Genomic DNA, 27,806 nt, shown 5'->3' with positions numbered 1-27,806 from the left:
TGACATGACAGGTCTACGACAAACACTCCTTTCTGGAAAGGACAATTTACCGGCTTGCTCAGCTATCATTCAACCCACATGCCGACACAGTCGGTAGGATTTGTTAACTCGACAAGCGCTCAAGTTTGTTTATGTTCTTCATTCCAGGATTTTTGGATTTAAACGGATTCTAACGGGTCTGGACTACTAGCCATGGCCTGGATGAAGCTTTTCTCGATATTTCTGATAATTCTACAGTGTTTTCAAGGTAAGAATGATATCTTTTGACTTGTGTAATTTGAGAATACCAATAATGGAAGTGATCCTCTAGCTGAGGTGAACTTTTCAAATCTCGAATGATTTATGTGAAATTCCTTTGCTCGAGGTCGCTCGGAGCATAAATCAAAAGTGATTTACGACTTTTTGGCAGATACTAATAGTTCACTAAATTGTACAAGTATTAGAAGATAAATCCCGTAGAGAGGTTCTCTCCCAAGTGTGTTACTTAGAGACTCGATAAAACTAAGCGCGCGCGTCGCTTGCGCTTTCAATAAATGTAGATTTCTCAGTTTCAAGCACTTTTTTTCGGCCCTTTTTTTCTAGTTTATTGAATTTTGAATTCACTAGAAAAAACACTGTTTAACCACGTACTTGATGCGAATAAACTAGGAAGTATTACGGCAGGAATACGAGGGTTTATAGCGGGTTTCTATGATTTCAAGGTGTAAAAGTGACATATGGTGCGAGATTGAGGAATGAGCTACGAAATTGTGGTCGCTCGTGAGGAAACTCACAAACGCTAATTTTTCAATCTCTGCGATTCATAAACAAATGTTTAGTTAACTTGGCAATTAAGTACTTTTTTTGTGCTATCTGATCGCTTAAGTGAGTCCAATTAGACGCTTATCCACTGAGATATTAAAGCTTGTAAAGAGTAATCGTCTCTGGCTTTACTGTTCTACAAAGCTCTATGCTCAAATATACTGTCACATAATCCATCTTTACTGTCTCTATTGTACATTTCATATCCTGGAATGTAACCCTTGTGTACATCAAAACTTTTCCTTAAGAAAACTTTGCAAAGATCTTGCTTGAATATCAAACATTTAATGACGTACCGAGTGAATCATTCCTTGTAATTTTAGCCTTAGTTGTGCGGTGCGCTTTCCGGATATTCCGAGGTATTCTTCTTCGCGAAGCGAGCTTCCGAAGTTCTCCAACAGGGATTCTTTAGTACCTTCAAGTACTATTCTATTCAAGATTCTATTCAAGATTCTATACGTTGTTTTTATATCTAGATTACATTGAGATTATCTTGTTTAGGGGAGTATTATATTATTTGGATTTGAGTAGAAGTTAGCGCTGTTCGAGTTAGAGATAATTTGATATAACATAACCAACATGCGGTATTCGTTCTTTAAATTTCTCTCAACCACAATCTTATTTCCTTAAAGCAACCCAAAATTTGATAACACAGAGGTTATCGACGCCATCTTAGGAGCTTCTCATTAATACTATGAAACTTAAAAACTATCTCGTAGGAACAAACCCAAGCTAAATAGTAAAACTAAAAAAGATAGCTATCCTCAAAATTACGGAAAATTTTCGATAATTTCTTAACAATTTTTATGAATTCAATTCTATCAATTTCTAAATTGAAAGTTCTTAATTGAGTTCAATTCTCGCTTAATTTAGCGATATACAGATAAAAATAATTACGAATCTTTTAGTAAAATAATTCGCATAATTAGCACTGTTGTATCTTATCTTAAAATCATAATTTTGTGAAACCGTTTCTTAATGCATTTTTCACCAAATAATTATGCTTTACAGATAAAAAGAAATTAGTTTTTGTCTAGACTTTTTGTAACACTTGCAGATTCGCGTTTTGTTTAAAATTTGTAGCTAGTTTTGTTTACAAAATAAATAAATAAATAATTTCAAATTCTTAAATCAAGAATTTTGTAGTTTTATATTTAATAATTTGTTACTTATTTAGAGTTTCTTACCAAAAGTCCTTAGATTTACTCATGTATTTCATCTTTTATCTAACAATAATTATTAAATAATTTTTAAAAATTTCGTTCTTTCACATTATTTTTTAAGATGTGAAAAAAATTCAAACTTGCTAAAAACGGGCTAATTTTCTTCAGTGAAATTTTTGTGGGATGATGTAATGATTAGGGGGAGGGGTAGTGGAATCCTATAATTTTGGGGAAAATTTCTAAAGGTAATATAATGGATAAGAAGAAAGAATTGAAATGATACCCTCTATTAATTTGTGTTAAAAAGCAAAAACAAAATATTGTGAATAAAGTAAAAAGTATATATTTATAAATCACAAAATGTAGGTTCTTTTGCTTGGACATTTTAATTAAGAGGGAAGATACTCTTTTTTCAACATCAAAGTTCAAAAGCATCAGAGCTTAGATGGTTGCTCGAAAGCTCAGATGTTTTTAATCTTTTCAGTTGATAGGAGAATACCTTTAATTTTATATTTATACTTTGTAGTGAGATGTGTGTGCCTCGATCCACCCCCATTCACTTTCAATATAAATAATGCTAAGGTAATAATGTCCCTGCTTGATAATCAAATACCATCGTAATTATTGAGCAATATCATAGTGTCATACTTACTGCTGAAGAGTTTCATATACAAAGGTTATGTATGTTTTTTGTTTAAGCAAGCCAAGCATGACCTTTGGTGCGTGCAAGGGATTATCAAGTATTTGAGTACATTCTTAACAAATTATTGTCTGTAACCTTTGTCAACCTCCAGGTTAAGAATGCTAACTGCAAGGCCTTTCATATGTCATATAGTGCATGTAGAATTTATCACAAATTTACAGCCCTTGAGAATACGAATCAGCGAATCACAAAGTTTGTTTCTGCTTCTTTTGTTTTGCAGTTAAGTTTGCTAAGTTTAACTACCGTAAGTAACTAAGTATGTAGTTTCTTCACATGGTAGCCTTATATTATTTTACGGCCCAAATTTTTATCAAAATCACTCTGCTAGAATTTCCAGACAACTCCCATACTTGCGATTCTATTTTGTTTTTCCATTGATATTAATTAATACTAGTTGCATTACATAAATCCCATTTTTTCTGGTGTTAAAACTGTAAACAAATCATTACCTCTGAATAAATGAAAAGGAAGTACAAACATGGTAAAGGGATAAAAAAAGGGATGAAAAAGAACTTGAAGAAAAAGAGGAAACAGATTGATAAAGTAATGATCAGGAAATAGTTTACTTTATGTGAATGAAATGATGTAACAGATAATGTATAAATAGTAACACGATGTGCTAGGAGAGAAGAAGAAAAAATAGAAACTTAGGTAAAGTAAATTGAAATCTATAAATTTATTTGAACGGTTTCTTACAAAGTTCTTCAAGCATAAGCCAAGCAAAAAACACACAAAAAAACACCAGAAACTATCGCTTCTGATTCAAGGTTTATTGTAGTTAATTAATATTGAATCGAACAAGCACTACAAACTTCGTAATGTGTTTTTTTTTCTGAAAGTAAATTTAGAATTTTTGTTATGAGAATTTAGTGCGGTAGAATTTGCGCATGTTTTACAGATGTATATATTTTGAAATTAGAATTATATAAGAAGAGTCAATCCATATATGCTGAATTTAAAACTTGCGCTAGAAACATTAAGTTGTCGTGATTGTAAAATGGCACATCAATTTCTCTTGGTTTGGATAGAAAGAAATAAGAGTATGGAATAAAAGAAGTATCTACGTAATAGTTTGTGAAAAAGTGAGTCTGAAGAGAGAAGAAAGGGAAGAAAAAAGTGGAAAAAAGTGCTTTGTTTAGCTATAATACATTTCAAAACTTCAGGAGTTAAGTTTAGGAAACATTTGTAAGACTTAAAGATAAACTCGACTGCGGCAATTATCATTAGCGAAAATTGTTTTCGCATTGTTTGGCGATTTGTATTATTTTATTTAATGATTTAAATATTGGTCCTAAAAAGAATTCATATTTTATTTGGAATCAATGTTTTTTATTTAGGTTTTATCTTAAGATTATAGTAATAGAAGTATGAGTAGTAAAATGATCCGTTTGAATTGAAATTTAACACAACAAAAAACCATTATGACGCGCGCGCGTTGTCATGAAAGGACAGATGGCAATTTCTTTTTTTTTTTTTCTTTTTCCCGAGCTAATTTTTTTCACTCTCTACACTCTTTACTTCTTAAGAAATTTACATTATACTCAAACAAACTTAGAATAAGCTCTTATTCATTGTCTACTACCGATTTTTTTGAAGTTTTAGTGAAATTATCCAGGCACGGATCAGCCCAGTTTGAGACAAAGGAATCGTGACGTAAAAACTATGCACACCATTTCCTTTACTCGTTTATCACGGTTTCTGTTCGCACTTCGCTCTCCGATACTCATCGTAAACGTAGTTTGTATTTAGTTGGTTTGTACACTAGACCTTTCTTGATATAGTTCAACCTTTGGTCAGAGGGCTCGTAGTTAGAATGGGGAGGTATAATCTTGTTGTAGAGGAACGAAGATCTTTTTCACGTACATCGAAGTTTATCGTTCTTGTTGTTGTGTTGGTCATTTTATCTACGATTATTGTCCTTTGTGAGGCTTTGTTGTCTTCTGGGTCTACTAAACAAGGTAAGTTTTAGACAAAGAGCTTTCCTTATTTGTCTTTTGTTGAGTTTCTTATGTAGAACGTCAAATACTCAAGGTTTTATCGAGTAAAAACTTGTAGTAGTTTGTGTTTTGAGTTGGCAAATCGATAGATGGACATTTTCTAGCTGTAGTACAACTACAGTGTCGATTTGACAGCTCGAATGAATGAAAAATAATTTCTACGGTATGAAATTATTTTAGCTGCTTACAAATTTTCTACTTTCTTCTTGACTTTATTATTCAAAATTCGTTTTAAAAAAATGGAATCCTTCTTGGGGTTAAAATCCAAACACTCCGTCTTTCTTACCCTGCGAGCAGAGTCTCCTTTTAACTCATTAACTTCATATATTTTCTTTTTAATCTATTTTACAAGGTGCGTAACGAACTTTTAGTATTTACTGTTTAAGCTTTATTTGAGTGGTAAAGTGTGTTTTCTTTTAATTTTTGCTTTAAGTTTTATTTGCCTACCATCTTATAAACATTTGGCAATGTAAACTTGCACACCAACGTTGATGAAGCGGTATTTAGTGAAAATTACCTACACCAAAACTTCCAATATACTTCCATCTAAAATCTTAACTTTTCATCTTTCCTTACATTTTAATTTTCTTGCTTTTTGCCTTAAAAATACTTCAGAACACGTGTATGTATGTCAGATAATCTGATTGACTCCATGGACAGAAACGCTAAAAATAAACCTTTTGGAAACCGCATCAAACTGTCCCAAAAATACTCAAAATTCATATATATTTAATTGCCAAGAAGGGCTCCAATTTTGAAATTCTTGTGAGTTGTACACGGCGCTGTTATGACAAATTTCTTTGCACTTACGCGTTCACTGAATGATTTAGCATCCGAAACATTGACGATGTTTACATTATCCTCATTTGTCAAAGTCGTATTATCTTCCAACTCATAAATCGTCCGCGCTTACGCCCTTGTCATGTTGTCAACCTCTTTGTGTAATCGTTCTATGCTCCCCAGCCACTCTACTCTAACAGAACAACATCTTTTAAACCTCTGTAAGGATGTGATATCATTCGTACCACTTCCAGGGGAAAATTTATGTCTTGTAACCTTTTTTTTGGGTGATAAATATTTAGTTTCATAGGTATGCTGTGGTTTTCGCCGGAAGTAAAAATTTTTTTGCGATCCATCACTCTTTGTTGGCTGTCATCTGAGAAAGCAATAAGTTTAAGGTTTCTGCTGTGAGCTTGCATTGCCTCACGTTTTAGAAGATTTACTCAACTCAGCATGATGTACTGTATCTCAAAGCTTCATCTGTTAAAAGATCATTTAAGCCCTGTATTTATATATTTTTCTAATATCTTATTCGTACCATGTACATTTTCTGTACAGCTCTTCTTCATTCGCTTCAAGAACTGAGCTAAATCATTTTCCCAAAGGCTAGAGCTTTTTATAATGTGCCGCCTTTCCTGATGCTTTTGCATTCTGCATTTTTTATCTATCCTTCCTTCCTTTGATAGACAGTTTACAGGCGATTCACTTTGGTTTCTCAGTTTCCAAAGTGTGAAAAGCACATTTTTGCTTGTTTAGGAATTACGAAACATCACTCAATGAAGCAAGACAAACAACACCTACTTATTTCAATACTTTTACAGAACTACAGCAAAGTGATTCAAATATGTGAAAAATCATAACATGGCCAATTTTCTTGGCTTGTCTTTTAACCGTGCCTCTAATGCCGCTTTTACCAACGTGTTTTGTGAGGGAAAAGCAATACCTTGCTTGGTATTTCATATGCTGTTTTTGTATTTAATCAAGTTACATGGCAATTCGAGGTCCATTTTACAGTACATTTATTTAGAAAACAACAAATGCTTTGTCAAAATCTTTTACTGAGGTGTTTGCAAACACAAATGTATTTTGAATCATAATTTCGTTGCAAAGTATAATTTTCTCATGGAAACTCAAACTAAACTGGCTACCGCCATCTTGGCCGGCACGCCTCATATTCAATGAAAACTAACAGACCAACATGTTTTGCGTTGTAGTAAAGCATAGCTTAAAACAGAAATTAAATTTTCTCAATTTTACACCACATTACAAATCCCCCTATAGTTGGGTTCATGGCAGCCATGTTGTAAAGCAATTAAAATTCTCAGTATTCTTTTCTCAAAATTGCAAAATTTATTTTATCTTGTCATCTGGACAAGATGGCTGCCGTGAACCACTATGATATTCCTTTAGGAGAGCCAACGATATGAAAATAGTTCACCAAGTGATTTGAAGTTAGATTGGGTCAATTTGGATCGATCCCCAAGTGTTTTTTAATCGTTGTACAGTCAGAGATTCAAACTGAATGGATCCATCATAACACGGGCTTTCCTTCGTTCAAAGACAAGTTCATTCGAGGTCCTTAAAAGCCCATGTTTTCGGATGCTTTTAATGTCCTATACTTGTTACATTTTAAGATTGTGACGTAAATCCTTCACGCGGTCCAATCACGATGGATGTCGGTGCCGACAGCATTATCCGAACATTTTGTCAAGTCAGCCGAGTGGCAATATTGTGGTTTGGCAATGTTTTACAGCATGACTTTCATTTCCATGATTAGCCATCATGGCTGCTAGGACAGATTACCATTTCCTTTATGACACTGTACTCGTGAGTAAGGGTGCATTACAAAAGAAAAATCTAAGTGCTGAGGTATCAAGAAATCTCGTGCAAGTCTTGTTGCAGGGAAAGGTTTTTGGTCATCATAAATATAATATGCGTTTCAACTTTACTTTTTTCTTTTCCGTGCCCTTAGTAAGTCCAATCACGTGACCCATGCTTCGTTTCTTTACCTAATCGGTAAAATGGTAGCCATTTTGTAAGCCAATTATAATTCCAATTTCTGCTTACCGTAAAAGATATTTCATTTTTCAAGTACAACAATTATTTTAGTCTGCCCTCTGACAGCATGGCAGCCGTGAACTTTTCTATGATATGTGCTTTAGGAGAGCCAGCGTTATAAAAATACTTTTCTACCAAGTGATTTAAAGGTTGTACGACGGATGTTACGTATAAACTCAATTTCAAAATCGTTGTCGGGTGTCAGAAACGTAGAATGTTCATGAATATTTGCACCGACAGAAAGCATGGAGGCTTTTAACACTTGTTTCATATCGTCTCTGTATCTCAAACGAATACATCAGAGGATAATTGTCATTTACCGGAATACAATTTTGGACTCAGCTTCTGTGGTTTATTTTTCAAACCCGACAGAATAATTTTGCAATTGAGTGAACATTTCTTCAGATGAAGCTTGCCTCGCGAAACAAGGATTTTCAGGTTGCACGAGTAAAAGTATTTCTAGATTTCATGACACTGGGACATGTTACACAGTGCAATCAGTTGTCATGAAGTTTGCTCCTTGGCAACGCCGCTGTACAAGAGTTTCCGTTAAAACTTCCACCGTGGATCAACCACTGTATTAGAAACGCGAAACCATTCTCCCATTATTAGTAAAGTAATTCCCAACTGATAAGTCACTGGGTACGTTTTCGTTTTCTTGCGTGCCGAAGTCTTCCTAGCGGTTGCCCCTATTAAGCAAAGTGAACTTAAAAGTTTCCGAGAACACAAAAGAAACTGTTCCCTAGATTCTGCGGTGACTGTGGCGGAGATCATCTTATTACACTGAAAAAATATTTTCTCCTCAACTTTCTTTTCAAACACTTCTCTGTTATATCTTTTCGCCTTTTCTTCTTGGAAGCTAATGATGTCATTATTCGTCTTTGATAAATTGATAAATTTAATTGAATAGTTAATTAATCAATTAATCTTCTATATAAAAATAGAGGTTCATTTATCGTACCCCCGTATAGAAAACTAAAGGATTGTCTTCCGGAGCAACAGCTTGGATTAATAATTCAAGGATGTTCACCACTCAGTGGTATCAGTCGAGGCGGTGTCCGTCATCCATCTCACGCTACCCACCCACCAAAATCATCCAAACAATAGGAAACCCCTTGATGCTATTTTTATCATGTCCCCCTGTTTACTCGCGATAGCACGCGGCTTATCTCAAGACGATCTTCAAGGCAGCGCTGGTATGCTATAATGAGAGATACGAGTGGTAATCTGAGGATTTCACTGAGCTTGTTAGCATAAAGACTCCGAGATAAAAACTCTGCAGACACCTCTTAGATTTAATGGCCGTCTCACAGAGACATATTAGTCGCTTCACTAGGTCACAGTTCTTCACCTATTCCACAAGAGTCCACCCTTTGAATTAAACCTTTAAATAGGTGTTAGAAGTAAATACTTTTCTTCGAAATCCTAAGTTCAAATCCATATGTTGACTTTTTAAAACTTTAAGCTCACAAGAACAGGCAAATCCATGTAGGAATTTTGTCTTGCTTGGGAACTTAGGTTATCATATATTTATTCTTTATGTGCTTGTATAGTTTTTTAGCCTAATAATCCACATAACCTCACAATTCACGCTTATTCACAAATCTTGATTTTTGCCTAAATATTTGTGAAGAGAAGAGATTAAGAACATATGCATCAGAACATTTTTTATATGATTTTTCCCCTCCAAATTGACTACAATTAACCAAACGAATTAAAGCTTTCAATGCGGACAAGGCAGTTCTTGTTAAAAGGCTACCCCAGGTTACTTTTGGACCCCTCTTTAATAATTATGTTTTAAATCATTAGAGTTCATTAAAATTGAAGTAAGAGTTTCATTTTGATGCGTTTATTTCATGTGGTATGAATTTAGACTTCACCCTTGATGGACTACTATATTGTTTAACTTAACAAAACAACAATTTTAGTATTCTTCATTACGTTTCAAAATTATCAGGCGGGAATTCATGAACACCAATGCAAAATTGTTTGAACAAACTCGAAGGATATTTCTTTAAGAATAGTTATTTTGACCTGTTATCTTCACATTTAGCTTTTATTTTGAATTACTATCATGATCATGAGAGCGAAGCTTTTTCTCAAAATGTTTTGCCAGTTTTTTCTCTACAATATAAGTTTTCCAGAAATTGTTTTCTTGGGCTTAGACTGGACTCATGTTGAACGATATGTTATCCTTATGAAAATCTGATTTCAAATATTAATCTCTTCTTTTACGCTACGGACTGGATTGTCTACGAAATTTGTACAAGTTTATTTTGCGGGTCATGATTTGAGTCATAGTGGTTTTCCAAGACATTTGAAGCAAACTTCAAACATCATTTTTTTAGTCTATTTAACGACATCTCGAAATATTTTAAACATGTAAGAATCTAATTTGGTTAAGTATTTCATAAAACAGTCTTATAGTGTTTGATTCTTGGAGATGTTGTCCTTTTGCGTATTTTGTACGTAAATGTACTAACACTAAGACAAAAGTGCTGAAACGTTTCTGAAGTTCGGATTTAATTTGGTAAAGTATTTCATAAAAGGGTCTTACAGTGTTTGCGGATTCCTGGATGTTTTGTCCTTGTACAAATTTTTTACACGTAAATGTACTGACATCAAAACAAAATTGTGTAGAGTTTAGAGTTGAATTTGCTTACACGATTCCTATGACAGCATTGGATTCTTTATCATCAATTTAAAAATGCTTGGGTCTCTGTGTTGCTCGTTTCTTCCAAAGGACTTGCAGAAAACAACATTTCCATGAAGACAACAGAATCTATTCATAAGACACTACTTGATTACTCACAATAAAAATTCAATCAGCATAGAAGCCATACAAACGTTCAGCATTTAACTTTGACTACCTTTAGATGCTAAAATTATTTTTTGTCTTGGTATGAATATTATTTGTGATTCACTTTTCTGATTCTTAAGCGAGTTTTTTACATGAAGCTGAATGCTCCCACAAAAATGTTGAGTCTTTCTTGCAAACTTTTAGTTTATAATTGTCTTATCTTGATAAAAAGATCAAAGCTTTTAAAATTTAAAAGTTGAATTTACTGTCAGCGCTTTCTCCTGTTTTAGAATTCAGAACTAGAATTACTTCGCTTTGCGAAATTTCAATGTCATTCGGAGTTCAAAACTTTGTCAACTAGGATAGATTCATGAAGACAGACCTTGGCAAATGCACATCAAAGTTTTTTTTGAAAAATGACTCCTTGGTGCGACATCTTGATTTTATTATATTCTTGAGCAAGATTATCCAAAAGATTGTGCTTATTCAGTTCCCCCATCGTTTCAGCTTGGTTCAGTTGTTCCTAAGTATTAATTTAATCCAGTTACTGCATCTGTTGCCAGTCTTTCGGCGAGGTGATCAAAAGTTAATGAAATGGTTGCCTCACCTTATATTCAGTCAGCCACCCAGACGTTATGTCAGAACAAGACAATGCTCAAAACCATCACAATTATTTCTCCTAATATCACTGTAGAATTACGCATACCTAAAGTTAAAATTCATGTAGTAAGGGAGCTACTTGTAAAAAGTTAAAATACTCACAAGAGGTTTCCAAAATACTTTGGGTAGTTTTAACAGAAAAAATGTCGTCTTCAAATGCTTTAGATCATGCAATCTTCACAGATTTGAAAGTCTCCGTTTTCTTGGAAAATCTTTTAGTTCAAGTCTACTTAAAGGGTAGCTTAATCGTTTTCCCTTTCAAAACAAAATTGGTTCGTTTTTCATTGAGAGTTTTGCTGAGGGCGATTGTTGTTTAGTTTTGAAGATCAACAGCAACAAACATGCTGCCACTCGACTTGTCTTGCTTGTTGCATTTAGAAAGATGTTACCTAAGAACTATCAGTGAACATTACTATGCACTACAATGATTTTCGAGTAATAAACTTAGTTATTAAGTCTATAATTTCATTGGGTGCTTGGTTAAACCTTGTCTAAGCCTTGAGTTCAAAAACTAAACTTTTCTTGAGTAAACCAACATGGACCTTCAAGGAATCTAATAATGGCGCCATGTAATTTTCTTTTCAAGTTCTCCAATTAAACCAATAAAGTTTTTTTCATCACAATTCTTGTTCCTCAATTAAGTTTTACGTAAGTTAAGTAACTTAGGTCAAAGTGAAACTAAAAGACTTGTGTAATAGTAAATAATGCTGAGAAAGTACATTGCTTAGAAAACAAGTTAAACAACTTAAATGTAAAAGTTTTGGCGGCGGCAGCGAAAACTTTTAGTTGAACAATTCAGTTGTAGGCCAACGTTTATCCGAATCAAATGATTTTAAAAAGTGTATTCCACAGGGTAGTCGTTTCTGAATAACAATTCTACTTTGTAAATGCGTGATGTATGCGAGAAAGTTAAACTATATCTAGGAGATAACAAGAACTAAACTGTAAAAGGCAGTGGCTTCTGTTGTATTAAGTGGACAACATTGAACACATTTCTTCAGTGCTAAAAAATGTTATCTGTTGTCTGTGACAAGATATTTCCAATGACCCCTTTTAATGTCTTATTTTACACATTAATTTTTTTAGTGTAAATCCAAACTAAATTTGATTTTTGTCATGGTAGCTCTATTGCCTTTTTCATGGCTGGGACATTTCTAACTTGTACATTCCTTTCTTCATACATCTTTCTTAAACTCCCATACAAAGATGATTTTATCGAAGCCAGTAAAGATTGCGTGGCTAACGTTTATTAAAAAATCATAATTTAGCAACGTTTCCAAGTGCCATTTGAGTTTATTTGAGAAATTCCCGACTTCAGTTTGTACAAATATCAGTGGCCATTTTGTTAGAAGTTGATCTATTATTCTCTTCAAGTTCTGTTGCCTTAATGTTTTTGTTTTTGCTAATAAATATTTATCGACATAAATTTACACAAACTCGCAAGAACTAGAACTTTTTTGTGCTTTTTCTTTTGATTTCGTATCCAAATTTTCAAGATAAGTTAAAAGTTTAAGCGTTTCAAAATTGAATCGGTGTCATAGAGATGGTCCAGAAAGTTCGGTTCGTCAAACGACCGAGTACTTGGAAACTAATCTCAAGTTAAGTGTTCCTTTGTAGTTTTTACATGGACAAAGAAACAGACGAGTTTGTAGTAGGTTTAAATGCTTGAATTGATGAACAAAATGTTTTCACACTATGAACAAACGTGGAAATGTATAATCTCGATCGGAAGCAATCGTTCAGCTTATGACGCTTTCTAAGCGCTAACAAGACACAAAACGCTTTCTTTACGTGTGAATTCGATGAATTAGGGGTCCAGGGAGAAAAAGAGAAGCGAGTCCTGAAGAAACACAACTGTAATGTTAGCCAGATCTTATAGACTAGACAGATCTGTCTGAACATGCAGTGGCAGATAAATTAGTACAACCGTTTACACGCAATTCTAACTTACTTTATTAACAAAGCTCCTAAACTCTTTTACAAGTCTTCATTTTAAGGAATGCCTTGAAAGTAATGTGGAAAAAGCCTTACGCACGAGGAAGGAACCAATGAATGACCAATCTTTCCTGAAACTCGGTTTGCTTTGACGCTGTAGTGATGGCGTCGCTTCGACGAGTTTTTCTGGGCGTCAACTCTACATTCCTTCGTTTCTACGCATCTTCTCTCGACCAAATATCTTCAGTACTTAGCCATATTTGAGAAAACTTTACTTGGTAGAGATATTTGGGACATTTAAGTTAAAATTAGTTGAAATCCTCGTTGTAAGCGGCCATGAAAGGGTTTCGATATCTACCTGCTTGTTAGCAAGATTTCAACACCTCGAAACAAACAATCGGAAGAGTTAGGAGATAAGCATCGGGTTACAAATGCCTATCAAATATCGTTCGTCCGTGATTGCTCAACAAGAGCAGCCATCAGCCATTCATTGTTTTCTTTGCAATTAGGCTTTCAAAAGTACAACCCTTCGAGAGCATCTTTTAATGAACTTTCTTCCTTCAGTTGTTTTGCTATCGTAATTTAAAAAGCGTTATGGCTTTGAAGTTTAGATTAAAATTTCAATTCTCCAAAGCTCTCTAAATTTAGGAGATGATATCTAGGGTGTTTGGCAGCCCATGTATTTTGGGCACCCAGTTTGCTCCAACGCGATCTTATCCAGTCTTTAGAGTCCATGTACGTTGGTCGGTGACGTTGGTCGGTGCCTCATAGACGGGCATTTTAGACAATGGATTCTTTTTGTTCCTAATTGGAAGCTTTATCCAGGAAATATCTCATCGAGTCAACTAATACCTTTTTTTCCAAAAACAACAACATCCTAAATCTCGATGAGATGGCCAACAAGGAAAATAAAGTCCCCTAATTTTTGTAATTTCTTGTAAGGGAACCTCTGCAGCACTGAGAGGTCCTTTAGTCTCAAATCTTCCAATGGAGTAGAGACATTTAGTCATTTTGGTACAGTTCTGGGGCTGTACCCCATAAGTATCCCTTAATTTCTCTGCAGGTATCCCTCCTGTCAAATTGCATTCTTTCTACCACTTATTCTGAATAACTTTCCCAAACATACGTAGTAACCCATCAAACACTCCTTAGCAACGATTACTTTTACCCCTTCCAGTGTTTTCATAGTCTATACTTTGAATTCTTTAACGATTTTGTCACCTTTTTTAACTCTTTACACAAACATGGCTCAGGAAACGTCCATCTCTTTACTTTCAAGAAAAACTGTTTATTTTGTTGTAACATACTTGTCAGTGTTGCTTTCGTCACTCTGAAACTCTAGCCTCTAAGGGCACCAAAGGACAAGTCTCTCTCGCCTTACCTTGCCATGTTAATGTTGTTGATAGAAACTGTTTCTAACACTCTACGCCATTGAAATTACAGATTTTCCAACAATTGGCTTGAAGTTATTTGTTCATAAACAGTGTATTCGCTTATTTCCCTGTTTTGACGTATAAAAGTAGGTGGTTTTACGGAGAAAGCTTGGCATTTCCTATACCACGCATTTCAAGACCGTATCATCACGAATCGGGTTAGCCCAAGCCTCTAAAGTTTCCTTCCATTTTGAAGTGCCTTAACCGGAGAATAGATCTTTCAGAGCAATGGAACTATCAACGTTGCTGTTTCTTCTGTGTCTTGCACAACTTACAGATGGCAGAATTTTCTCTAATTCTACTGGTGAGTTGGGATGCCATCCTTGCATATGGCGTGCGTGTTTGATGGTTGTTTTTCGCATCTGGACCAGACTTCATCGATTGCTCCAAGAAGAACTTCTTCCTACAGTTGTCCCAAAAAATCACTTTGGAAAGGCAATTGGAATTTCAAGTAGTACTATTAATTTCGCTCAACAAGTTTACTTCGGTTCCCACTGCAAAGCGTCTTCGTCGGAATTGTTAATTAATTCTCATTTTCTAGGACATTTTTTTACTTTTTTCACAAAGAATTGCCATGTACGTTAATGTGTTTTGGTTGTACTATCATAAGGAAGGATTAGGATCAAGACAAATGTTGACTTGAGTGGTTCAGCTAAACACAAAAAATTTTACACCATCATTCTGACATCAATCCAATTACTACGATTAGATCTCATATTAAACTTTAATTGATGGTTATTGGAATATCTTTTAAAAGAATTATGGCAATTTAGTGGATTTTTTAGAAAAGAGGCGCAAAATTTGTGTTCTCAAGAAACGCCTTTGTCGTGCGTAAGTAGGACTAGGAACATTTGGTCTTTTTCGTAGCACAGACGCTTGGCCTTAGGGCTATTACCACCACACAACGGTCTTAGTCTTCTGTTGGTTCCCTGATCAGTCTCCATCAAGCATGCACGTGTGATCTTTAAACGATTCATGGCCTTAAATTCCTTAACTCCTCAACCCCTTTTGAGAGAATCACATTGGTGTTTCTGAGAAGAAATCTAGAAGCTTGTAACCTAATAATTGGGCAATTATCCGCCAATTAAGAGACGCATACTTGGTGGCTGAACTCGCTAGGCTCGCTAAAGATGTCTTTGATCGTAAACATTCGCTTTTCAAAATACCTAGAATTTCAAACGCGCCGATACATCAGTGAATATAGATAAGTCGTTGGTACACTGAGTTGTGTATTGGTTTGAAAATCGTTCCTCTCTGTTGAAACGAAATTTGTAGATGTATTCATTTGTGGATTCTTTTACGTAGACATCCTTTTCCATCAGTTTCTTTTAAGAATTCCATAACTAATTTTTGCTGAGTCTTAAGCGCACATCAATAGATACTACTTGTTAATTTGTCAATGGTCTTTCTTGGTCTTCAATTCCGTCACGTGCAGTTCAGTTTTGCGTTCTGCCTTTTAACTTTAATAGTTATTTTCCTAGACATAGTTCTAAGCATTTTTGCAGATACTATCAAATTTTATTTGGGCGCCTAAAGTTTTAATACTTCAATCCAAAACTACTGTTTTGAAACTTATCTTTGTATAACCCGATTGAACACATTGTTAATTGGACTTGATTTGAAATGATTTGTCAAGCATCTCATCTTTAAAGCGGTATTTGACTGAAGTTATTTGATAATGAGATGGTAATTTTAGAGTTAATGTCCTCAAGGGTGTCTAGGGCAGTTTGTGATCACTCACCACGGTGAAATCAAAATGTTGATAAAAAAAACTTGATTAAAAAATTCTTGCAAATTTAGCATCCGTTTGTTGGATGTTTTTCAATAACTGCAGTTAACTCTTTTTTTTCTTCTGATTTTTAGGTTTACATTCTACACAGGAGAATATCACGATAAAACTAGGATTTATTGCCCCACTTCACAGTGGTTTAGGAGCAACATCTACATTAGGCATAGAACTAGTAAGTGTTAGTTATTTTTTCAAAAAATTAACGTTTTCTTGGCAGGTTGGGAAAGAAGCCTTTGCAACAGTTTTTAAGCTCGTTTTGTTCGACGCTTTTATTTTGACCAGGAAACCGCATTCAGAATAGCAGTTGAGATTATTAATGCTAAAGCCAGAGGAAGAGTCAGGCTCTCGACCGACTTCAAAAGTAAGAACAAACTTTGCAGATTTATGTTAAATTTTACAAGTTGACTTTAAAAGTCAATTGGGAATAATCTGCCTTTTAGTATAGAAAGTTTCCAAGGTATCCATTGTGGGGAGAAGGAACAATTAGATGTTCTTTAGGGCATGAAAAGGCATAATTTTATTTCCAAACGGATAAAAAATTGTTTGGTCCTAAAACATTGCTGCTATTTATTTTACCACGTGAAGAAAAAATTTTAAGGGAGGGATTTTACAGTACTCACGTCATACAACAGGGCAGTAAAATCCTAAGTTTTGGTATTGAAAAAGGCCGGAGAGAACATGTCATTGAATTTTCTGGTGTTGCTCCACAACATGGCTGCCACTAAATTTATGTATTTTTGTATAACAAAATTTACTGCAGTTTGTTAGGATTATGCCAACCAAATTATGCAAGATGATGCAACATTTTATCTATCTTTTGAAGGTATGGTCAAAGATGGTGGACTTGACCCTTCTACAACTTGTAAAATTGCTGCACAGCAGCTAGCCGCTGACCCAGACATTGTTGGCGTCGTCGGTGGTCTTCGATCGTCGTGTTCGATCGCTTCACATCAGTACTTCAGAGACAATGGTAAGACTTTTTTTCATTTCCATTCAGGTTTTTTTTCATTGTTAGAGGTGGTTATTCTAGCAAACCTTTTCCTGTCTCTTGTTACTTCTGGAAAGTTCGGCAAAGAATTCGTTTACAGGATCTGGAAAAAAATGGGTGCAATAACTGTCAGAGCTATTATTACTGGACTACAATCTTGAAAAGAACTGTTCTCAGGGCCTTTCCAGGAAATCCAGGAATTACGGACATGATTTCACAGTTAACAATATCAGCAACTAATTTGAAGCACTTCCTGGTTCGTGTTAGCGAAGAGAAAGGTTATTGTTGTTGGTAACAAGGAAGTGACCGGCTGAAAAATTTTATGGTTCGCCAGACAAGGGAATTACTTTTTCTCGCTTATATTTTTTAACATCCATCTCTTTATAATTATTTCAAGGCCTTATGAGTAAAAAAGGTTTTTTTTCCGGATTTTTAATAAGATTTTTATTTATAGCTAATACCATGACACAAATCTCTTACGGCTCAACGTCGCCAATGCTTTCCAACAAAAAGACTTTCCCAAAGTTCTTCAGGACTTGTGCCAGCGACGTTCATCAAGCATCAGCCCTAGTCGCTCTGGTTACACACTTCAACTGGAAAAGGGTAAGAGAAAAAATTTCTTTTTTCTTAACTCTCGAGAAGAGAACTGAACCTCTTGCATGAATCTTATTCAGTGTACTTTTTTCTTATTAACTCGAAAGTTTTTTAAGCCAAGAAAAGATAGTTCAAAGTTCTTCTGTTCAACATGGTTGCTATTATATTGACTGTAACATGCAAGTCCGAGTTCCTGTTTTCTTTCTTTCTTATTTCTCAATTGACATTCATATTTCGTTCACGTTCATTCTCTAGGTAAGCACCATTACGTCCACTGACATTTCTGCTAAAAACTTGTCAGACCGGTTTGAAACCCAGTCAAGAATCAAAGGAGTTCGAGTGGTAGCTTCGTCGAGGTTTTCCTCCTCGGCTCAGCCTGATACAATTGAAAGAAAAGTACAATTGGTAAGTCGATGTTTTCCTCTCGTTTTCCTGGAATAAACCTTTCCCGATTTTGCTTGAGTGACCCCACGAAACAAAGGCTCCATTCGTTGTTCCACTTGATAAAATGCCAACAAATGTATGAAAAGTCCAAACTCGACTTAGAACCATTGTTTCGTGGTCACTCAGGAAAGTTCTTTTGCATTTCTTTGCTCTTCATGATATTTTCTGCCAAGGTTCCAGCTTCAGAGATATCTTTTTACATATTGAGTTTTATCTAATCTATTGATTATTATTAAATTTTAGCTCAAAGACTCACAAACTAGAGTAAACCTTGTGAGTTCTCTACCGAAGAATGCCCAGACAGTCTTTCAGAAAGCCAAGGATAAGGTGAGAAATCTTTGGATACTGAGAAGTAACAGAATTGAATAACGCATGCTGAAACAGGCAGGTCAAGTTGCATAAGCGCTCTTTTGTTACGCACGTTCAGCATCAAAATGGCTTCCTAGATACGAAGTTTAAGGCCGTTTTTCTAACACAATCGAATATTTTTATTGCAAAAAAAAAAAAAAAAAAAAAAAAACATGACAAAGTATCTAGCTACATTATGAACACTCCATAAAATGTCAGAAAAGTGACTTTTTTTCTTGCCCTTAGCCAGATCAAGTACCTTAAAGATAGATTTGCTAAACGTATAGGCGTTCGTAATGGATGTGTTGTCTTTCTTGTGGTAGGGTATGTCAGGGCAAGGCTGGGTATGGATCGGCACAGATGGAGTAACAGCAACACCTTTGTCAAATAAGACACACCCAGATATCAAGAAGAGTATGCAGGGTGCCATAGGAATTGCACCAAGATGTAATTATTTAATTCATCTAAATACGTTTTTAATAATTTGTATAGGAAATCGCACGATCTCGAGTACAATTTGGAAATTAATAGACACGAGTAATGTTTTGAAAGTTCTTGTAATTGCAGGAGCCTTTAGGCTGTTTTTCAATGATGCCTTCTTGTCGTAATCGTAAGATAGATGTGTGAAATTGGAGGCCTAATCCAAAAAGGTGCAAAATTAGGTAAAATTGACCACTTTCTTTTCACAGCTGGTAATGGTGGAGTATTTCTTCAAGTTGTCGTCCATTGGTGGAATAAACGTAACATAAGATCTAAATACCCCGGAGTCATCTATGATACGGTATGTCACTTAATTTGATAAATGTATTATTCGGGCTTCCTGTGGAATGCTCAAGATATAACATGGCGGGTTTTTCTTCCTATCCGTCACAAATAAGTTTCTAGGGCGCATGCGCTTTGCCGCTGAGCTAATGATAACGAAGGTGCTCAATAAACACCAGAACCGGAACAAACCCTTCGAAGCCAAAGTGCACGCTCTGAGAGAGTTAAGTTTTTTTGTAGTGTGTATTTTTTTTACTAAATTAAAAATTACATGAATATATGATTTAACATTTATTTTTCTTGGATATTTCAGCCACTGCGAACGTCTTCTTATGTGCCTCAAGTTTATGACGCTGTCAACGCCTATTACCTCGCGTTTGACCGGCTGGAAAAAGCTGGGAAAATAGCACCAGTAAGTACCTAAACACTCTGGTAGAGTCATGCTAATGACAACTCAGGAATAGCTGGTAATAAAAATCCAGGTTCTGATTCCATATCAGACTTGGTAAAATATGGTGTGTTTTAACTTGAGAAAGTATATTACAGAGAATATATACAAAAGAAGGATCATTTACTACTTTTTCGATACCTTTAAGGACAGCAATTCTTATTTATTTTACAGGGCGACTCACCACAAAAGCTTAGGAGCTTAGTTTTCGATGAGCTCAAGAAATTCAACAATCCTGTGAATGGCTTCGAGAGCGCTTTAGGTACGTATGCTGCCCTCGTGTAATCTTTCCGTACCACCCGTCTAAATGAAGAGAAAATTGTCTTGAATAAGTTTTTTATTCTCTTAGGAATGAACACTTATTTCGACAGCAACTTCGATGGTCCTCCTGCCTATGACGTCGTGAATCTCAAGGTAATGACTGAAAGTTGACAAGTCACAAATCGAAATGCCTGGCCATACGAACCTTATTGAATGCAAGGTTTTGCGAATAATTTGTTAAATTGCAACTAAAGCTCGCTATTAAAATGTCGCGAAATGAGCAACCTGCGCAAACGTAAGATTAACGCGTCATGAAAATTTTATGTACAGTGAACTCTCGCCTTGCGGACACCCTGATATTACGGACACCTCGCTATTACGGACACCTCGCTATTACGGACACCTCGCTATTACGGACACCTCGCTATTACGGACACCTCGCTATTACGGACTCCTCGCTATTACGGACACCTCGCTATTACGGACACCCTGATATTACGGACACCTCGCTATTACGGACACCTTGCTATTACGGACACCCTGATATTACGGACACCTCGCTATTACGGACACCTCGCTATTACGGACACCTCGCTATTACGGACACCTTGCTATTACGGACACCCTGATATTACGGACACCTCGCTATTACGGACACCTTGCTATTACGGACACCCTGATATTACGGACACCTCGCTATTACGGACACCTTGCTATTACGGACACCCTGATATTACGGACACCTCGCTATTACGGACAGGAGAAAAATCCCCGGTAAAAATGATGACAAAGAAATGACCGTAATTAATTCTCGTTATTGCGGACGCTCGCTATTACGGACGTCAAGTGACGGTCCCAAGGGTGTCCGCTGTAAAGAGGGTTGACTGTAATAAGGTAGCCGCCATATGATGAGAAAAAAATCACAACCAGGAACAATTGTTTAACTCCGATAGATACAAAATACCATTTTCGGCGAGGACACTCGTGAATTTTATTCAATCTTATTATCTTATTTGATTCCAGGGTATCGTGTGGGAGAGAGTCGCTACCTGGAATAAGTCCATTGGTATCGAGAAACTACCCCAAAAAAATATCATTTGGCCAGGAAACACGCGTATACCACCAACAGACAAAGGTCTTCCTGGAAAAACCACCTTTAGGATTGGCTTCTTAGCACCAACCCTCCCAGAACTAGGAGTGCTGGCCCAGTTGGGTAAAGAATTCCAGGCAGCGCTCAACGTAGCCGTGGACATGATGAATAAAGATTTATCTCTGTCGGTTGATTTTGACGTAAAAGTACAAAAGGTTGGCAAGGATCCTGCGACTGATTGTAAGATTGCTGCCGGTCGGTTGGCTAACGATGGTGTTGTTGCTGTAATTGGTGCCTACAGATCTGACTGTTCAGCGGCAGCCGCTAAAGTTTTTGGTGAGTCCTATAATATGATTAAATATGCTTGTTTTGTGGGGGTGAAAAAACGGCTGTGAAATAGAGACTTCTATTTGGTTTTGCAGCTTTTTCTTTAATCGCTTTCTCTTTCTCTTTACTCCATCCCTCCTTTCCTCCTTCCTACTTTCTTGCTTACTTGTTTCCCTGCTTGCTTCCTTCGTTATTCTTCCTTCCTTCGTTGCTTGCTTGCTTTCTTTTCTTTTGGCATATTTGTCAACTTGCTTGTTTTTTTATCATTATTTTATACATTCTTTCTTTCTTTTTCTGACTATTCTTCTCAAATGACACACAAACTTGTATATCCTCGGGTTTTGACCATGCCAATCACTCTAACATACATTCTTATCATTAATTACTAATGTAACTCCATTCTTGTCATCGCATAGGTTCCAGCAGCCATCGAGTCCCACAAGTATCCTTTGGTTCAACATCTTCAAGACTCTCCGACAAAACAAAATACAAGTACTTCTTCCGCACAAGCTCATCAGATGCCAACCAAGCTCGTGCTCTTGCCGCCCTCTTTCGCAAATACCGCTGGCCAGAAGTAGGCATATTGTCCACCTCGGACGCATATGGAGGCGATCTGGCTGATGATTTCAAGAAGGAAGTGGAAGGAATGCCAGATGTCCCTGTTACTGTTGCGTCGACGCAAGAGTTTCCTATTAACGGACGCGCTAACGTTGTGAGGCCCAAGGTTGACAAGGTATGATGGTGATGTGTTGACGTTTATTGCAATAATTATGATAGCAATGATGTTGATAACAATGGTGATGGTGATGGTGATGATGATGGTGCTAGTGGTAATGATGTTGGTGATGGATGGTGGTGATGATGTTGATGATGATTGTGGTGGTGATGATGATAATGATGATGACGATGACGATGATGATAGTAATGATGCTAGTTTACCATTATTTATACTATCTATTGACCTTAAATCCAGTTGAAAACCGCGGGCACCAAAGTCAACCTTATCTCCATGGTACGGAACGATGCAGAAACAGTTTTCCAGCAGATCAGAGAACTGGGGATGACTGGTAAGGGATGGGTGTGGCTAGCAAGCGACGGAGCAACAACATCTACCTTCGACAAGCAGAAGGATCTTCAGAGAGCAATGAAAGGCATGTTGGGCGTACAACCAAAGAATGGTGCGGGAAGTCTGTATTATCGATTTCTTGCTGCGTGGATGGACGGGAGCCAGGGTGTCTATCCTGGAAGACCGGTATGTTGACTGAAATACACATCTCTTTTCATCCTCTTGAGTATTATTTATTTCCTTACAAGTCTCATTAATTTATATTTATGATTATTTGATATATTGATCTATGCCGTTTAACGGCAGCCATGTTGTAGGACAGGAACACTAGTAAAATGTTGGGTCGGTGTCCACTGGTAGAACGAAGCTTGGGATTGGGCAACATAACAAAAACAAAGAAAGCATGGTTATGGTGAACAATGTGTATTGTTCTACATGTGAGCTGCGTTCTTTGTTTTATCTCACCATTCATTATTTTTGTTTGTTCATCCACTCCCAGGCTTCGTTCTGCCTGTTGTGTGTTACCCAAAATGTTGTCCTTCAAAATGGCGGCTATCGAATCCCTCTTTAGGACGAACATAACACAAGTTGTGCCCTTAAGTATTATTTCTTTCTTTTTTTCGAGCCTTACAAGATAAATTAATAAAGAATAATACTTTATTACAGAACCAAAGCCCCACCACATCTCTTTACCTCCCCTTGAGTATTATTTCTTTCCTTCTTGATCAAGCCTTACAACATAAATTAATGGTTAATACTTTATTACAGAACCAAAGCCCCACCACATCTCTTTACCTCCCCTTGAGTATTATTTCTTTCCTTCTTGATCAAGCCTTACAACATAAATTAATGGTTAATACTTTATTACAGAATCGAAGCCCCGCCACATCTGTGTTTATGCCACAACTTTTCGATGCTGTGCACGGTGTTGCCCTCGCTCTGTCAGACCTCGTCAACAAGAAGCAAATAAGTCGATCAAGCAACGTCATGACCGTCCGAGATAAGCTCTACCAAAAACTGAAATCTTTTGATGATCCAAGTTCAGGATATCCGAGCGCGACTGGGAATAATGACGTCATGTATTTTGATCAGTATTTGGACGGGCCGCCTCGATATGATGTTGTTAACCTGCAGGTGAGTTGATGGAAGATAAATAAACAAAAGAGAATGAATGGATGAACAATGAATAAATGATCAAATGAAAAGAAATTGATAAAGCTAAAGGCATTGGTGAATGGAACATGATCTGCTTAAACTAAAATAACGAACAAATGAGTGAGTGACAAACGAACGAAGGAATAATTGAAAGCATGCATAAATCAATGAAACAGTAATCAAATGGAAAAACGGACATGAAAAATTCAAACGACACTGGAAATGGTAACTAGTACATAATGTTTTTAAAATGAATGAACGAATAATGCGCTAATGCTGCTAATGCGCCGCCTCTCACCAATGTGGCCCCAGTTCGAGTCCTGCCGATCTCGATGTCGTATGTGATGTGAGTAGAGTTGTTTATTGGTTCTCTCCTGTGCTTCGAGGGTTTTCCTCCGGGTTCTCCGGTTTTCCTCCCTCCTCAAAAATCAACTTTTAAATTCTAATTCGATCTCTGGGCTTTCACTTAATTTGGAGCCTAGCTCTGTTGTGATTGTCCCACGCTGTGATAATACGACAGCGAAAAGCTTTGTAGATTTTTAAGTTTTTTTTTTTTTTTTTTTTTTTGTAGAATAGTTGAGTGGGTAAGTGAATAAAAGAAATGAATGAATAACAAATAATTAGGGAAAATCCTTGGTCTAAAAAGAAAGTAAATACAAAGTATTAGAAAGTTGATGATGCTTCAGTTATCAACAGATGTACCTGCGATTACGTGACCAGTGGCTTCGACTTGCGACGTGATAATATAAATAATCCCATTATGAGAGTGTATTTTAATCTCCAGGATAACTGGATCACAGTGGGACAGTACGACCCAAAGACCAAAGACGTGACCATCACACGTGATCCTGTTTTCCCCGGGGGAACCACCATACCGATAGTCGGTGATGGCCGACCAACCTACAAAATCGCTGCTTTCTTTCCCAAGCACAGCGACCTCGGGTCCCTGGCCGAGCTGGGAAGAGAATGGGAATCTGCTTTCAAAGTGGCTGTCAGTCAGGTTAATGCTGATCCTAATTTTAAAGTGGCGTTTAGTTATATCCTGGTGGATGGTGGTCCCAGTACTGTGACGTGTGACAAAGCTGCCAAGGTAATTGGCAATTGCACTATTTCTTGTCTGTCTTTCCGTCTGTTTCCTCTTTTTTTCTTTCTTTCTGTCTGTCTGTCTGTCCGTCTATCTCTGTTAACGTTTATAGTGCCTTTTGTCAATATACTTTTTACCTAAAAATTCCATTCCATTATATTATGCCATTTGAGTCGTTCTGTTTTTCCCCTACTCCCTTCCGTTTTCTTTTGATTTTATTCCATCCATTCTTCAACCCATTTGTTTTGCTTTCTCATAAGGATCTTCCAGATGACATCGACCTGATCTTGGGCGAGGCAAGGTCCACGTGTTCTATCGCTATCTCCAAGGCAACCAGATCACGTAAGATCCCCCAGATGTCATATGCCTCGACTTCATCCAAACTGTCCGATAAACAAGCCTACCCGTACTTCTTCCGCACGTGCGCAGCTGACGACCACCAGGCCATGGCCCTTGCAAAGCTTGTCGGGAGATATGGGTGGGAGAGGATTGGAACCATTGCCACAACAGATGATTATGCTGAAGATTTGGCAAGAAAATTCGCACTGGATTTGCGTAGAACTGGAGTTGAGATCACCGCGGAGGAGAGATTCAATATGCACACTAAACACTCCGTTAGCGAAGAGATTAACGATGTAAGTAACACTGATTTATGTTAAATTTTAAATAATATCGTCTTTGCGGCAAAGGATGGCTCAGAGCCTCAATTCTGTTGACTCTGAACAACCTTTTGGCTGATCTACGTCAGGGCACCAAAGCATGTTTGGTTTAGTTGAGGGACCCCTGAAGATAGATATTAAGTGTGAGAACTAACAAAATATCTTTGGAATAAAGTTACCAAAGGGGAAATCCGATAATCCGGAGAAAACCCGAGAACCCGGAGAAAACTTGAGAACCCGGAGAAAACCTTCCAATCAAAGGAGAGTCCCATCAGACTTTAATCACACGCTATGATGCCGAGTGCAGGAATCAATATCAAGACTCCACCAATTATCTAATGTAATTCTAATGCTCGCTCGTTTTTTTGTTTCCAGCTGAAGTCTAGTGGAGCAGCAGTAAATCTGATCAGCTCGGTGACTGACGACGCAGAAAAGGTCTTTCAAGAAGCCATTGAACAGGTAAAAAAATCCATCTCCATCCATCCATCCAACCACCTACTCATTTTTCTTTTCCGGACTTTTGCCAAACCCCAACCATACAACGACCTGATATTTTCCTTTTATCTCCTAGGGCATGACGGGTAAAAAGTGGGCGTGGCTCGGAACAGACGGCTCAACGTCATCAACATTTATCAATACGCCAAACCTTAAGCATGCAATGCAAGGCATGGTGGGTACCAGACCCAAGGCTGGCGACGGCCAGATCTACCGAGAGCTCTTGAAGAACTGGGCCGAGAAAGATGCCATTCTATATCCAGGACTTATTCATTCGTCACGTGTTCAAGAGGTAAAAATCACGCATGCGCAATAAAGTCATGTGCGGCCAACTCAAATGCGGCTAACTTCTAGTCAAAGCCAAATGTGTCTATTATGAACCATAGAACATTATAAAATGTTGCGATTGTCAGAGGCATTAGTGTTAACGTCGTTTTGCTTCTACAGACGTCAGCCTATGTTGCTCAAGTACAAGATGCTGTTCTGGCCTTCGCTAACGCGTTGACAAGATTACACGAAGCCAAGACCGTTACCAAGGTAACTGGTTGAAATCCCTCGTTTCTATGACAACAGAATGTTTCTTTAACTTTTTATATTACATAATTGAGCTTCGTTTACCTGCTTGGAATAAAACAATTAATGCAAAAATATGCAAACATCAAAGGAAAAATAAAGAATCAATATGTTCCTAGTAACGTCAACACCCAAAACTTATAGACAAAATCGTTTAGAATATCAAAAACGTTTCACTTGATTTGACTCGATTCAACATTATTTCCCTTATAGCTCACGCCACGTCCCACAATGCAACGCGAACTGATAGGAGAACTCAAGAAGATGAAAGACGCTGAAACTGGCTTCGACAGCGCAGTAGGAACTAAAGCGTTTTTCGACTCGAACCAAGATGGACTGGCGGAGTATGATCTGGTTAACCTAAATGGAAACTCATGGATACTGGTTGGGAGCTACACACCTTCCAAGGGTTTGAGTATCCGACGAAAGATTGTCTGGCCTGGAGGTAGACTAACACCGCCATCCTCGAGGCAACCCAAAGAGTAAGTAACTAGCCATTTAGTAGTGTGGAGACTTTGCACCATCACAAGATAGCAGCCATGACAGGAGGCACAGCAATAGATTTTTTACCCCCAGGGAGATTGATTCTTTCTCATGTAAATGAGATTAGACTAGATCAATGGTTCCTGATTTCTGCCTGTATTCTTTTGAGCGTTACTTAGAAAACAAAGAAATATTACACAAGAGAATGACACGTGGTCTCTAATGGAAAACACCACACCCATAATAAAACGGTCCACTAACAATAAAGCAGAGAATCTGGACATTTCTCAGCTAGAACCAAAGAACGATATTTCAAATATTTAACCCAAAATTCATGAATTCGTTTGACATTTATATCACAGCTCGACGACGTCATCAGAAAAGGTCCAGAAATCCTCGGTCAGCTCATCAGGCCTGGCTGCTATGGGAGCTGTTTTTGGTATACTGGCTGTTGCTTTAACAGGCTTCATCGTTTTCTTAATCCACCGTGAAAGAAGAGGAAAGCCATCATTTGGACCGAACGTAAGAATACTGCTGTACTTTAGTTATATTATATGAAGGGCTCATACCACAGGTAGCCCGAGCTTTATTTCTGGAAATATTTGTAAACGTTGTATTCAGTGTCCTGTTGCTCACCCCTCCCCTCTACATTCTTTGCTGGTTGTTTACTCACCCTTCCCTTCTTAATTACATTTTCTAGGGCTTCAGACGAGCTAATGGGACAGTAACTTCTCCAGTCAACAACATCAGCGACGCGATGGACGGAGCAGCGGCTGTCCTCAATCATGGTGTTATAAGATCAGAAGAAAAAGCAGTACCTGTCTGACAATCAAAGGTCAGTCCAGGAATCGTCCCTTGTCGATCCCTTTTCTATGACGTCACTTGTTAACATGACGTCATTGTTTAACAT

General features: G+C 37.1%; 1 protein-coding gene and 1 long non-coding RNA gene across 4 annotated transcripts; one reads left to right on the top strand and one right to left on the bottom strand.

Annotated features, from left to right (window-relative positions):
• The first annotated feature begins 77 nt into the window (after nt 1-77).
• LOC116292903 (uncharacterized) lies at nt 78-27,731 on the top strand. Of its 3 annotated transcripts, none has more exons than XM_089024554.1 (24): nt 78-247; nt 16,194-16,291; nt 16,402-16,480; nt 16,943-17,089; nt 17,562-17,710; nt 17,957-18,106; nt 18,389-18,472; nt 18,817-18,940; nt 19,183-19,274; nt 19,569-19,667; nt 19,878-19,965; nt 20,053-20,117; nt 20,988-21,390; nt 21,798-22,114; nt 22,355-22,633; nt 23,318-23,581; nt 24,387-24,692; nt 24,947-25,321; nt 25,721-25,804; nt 25,917-26,132; nt 26,288-26,377; nt 26,627-26,895; nt 27,259-27,418; nt 27,597-27,731. In XM_089024554.1, exons 1-24 carry the CDS (start codon nt 193-195, stop codon nt 27,720-27,722), a joined length of 4,119 nt encoding a protein of 1,372 aa, XP_088880680.1. In that variant the 5' UTR covers nt 78-192; the 3' UTR covers nt 27,723-27,731. The 3 variants fall into 3 exon arrangements, with proteins under 3 accessions (XP_088880680.1, XP_088880678.1, XP_088880679.1); XM_089024552.1 differs by lacking the exon at nt 78-247 and adding an exon at nt 4,360-4,625; XM_089024553.1 differs by lacking the exon at nt 78-247 and adding an exon at nt 14,246-14,634.
• Nucleotides 9,488-11,314, bottom strand: LOC116292905 (uncharacterized). The gene is made up of 2 exons (XR_004196739.1): nt 11,065-11,314; nt 9,488-10,990 (listed from the first exon to the last, which is right to left on the bottom strand). It is a non-coding gene; the product is annotated as an uncharacterized LOC116292905 (long non-coding RNA).
• Nucleotides 27,732-27,806: the final 75 nt, after the last annotated feature.

This window comes from Actinia tenebrosa, unplaced genomic scaffold (assembly GCF_029948245.1).
Source record: "Actinia tenebrosa isolate PJP-AT-01 unplaced genomic scaffold, QUT_ActTen_1.0 PGA_scaffold9__36_contigs__length_13948895, whole genome shotgun sequence".
In the NCBI taxonomy this organism is placed as follows: Eukaryota; Metazoa; Cnidaria; class Anthozoa; order Actiniaria; family Actiniidae; genus Actinia; species Actinia tenebrosa.
This window is presented reverse-complemented; position numbering and strand designations above follow the sequence as displayed.

Bases quoted from the DNA above. Each gene is read 5' to 3' on its own strand.
- LOC116292903 (XM_089024552.1), top strand. From the start codon at position 4,481: ATGGGGAGGTATAATCTTGTTGTAGAGGAACGAAGATCTTTTTCACGT. The intron at 16,292-16,401 runs GTAAGTGTTAGT...TATTTTGACCAG, and splicing joins CTACATTAGGCATAGAACTA to GAAACCGCATTCAGAATAGC. The intron at 22,634-23,317 runs GTATGTTGACTG...ACTTTATTACAG, and splicing joins GTGTCTATCCTGGAAGACCG to AATCGAAGCCCCGCCACATC.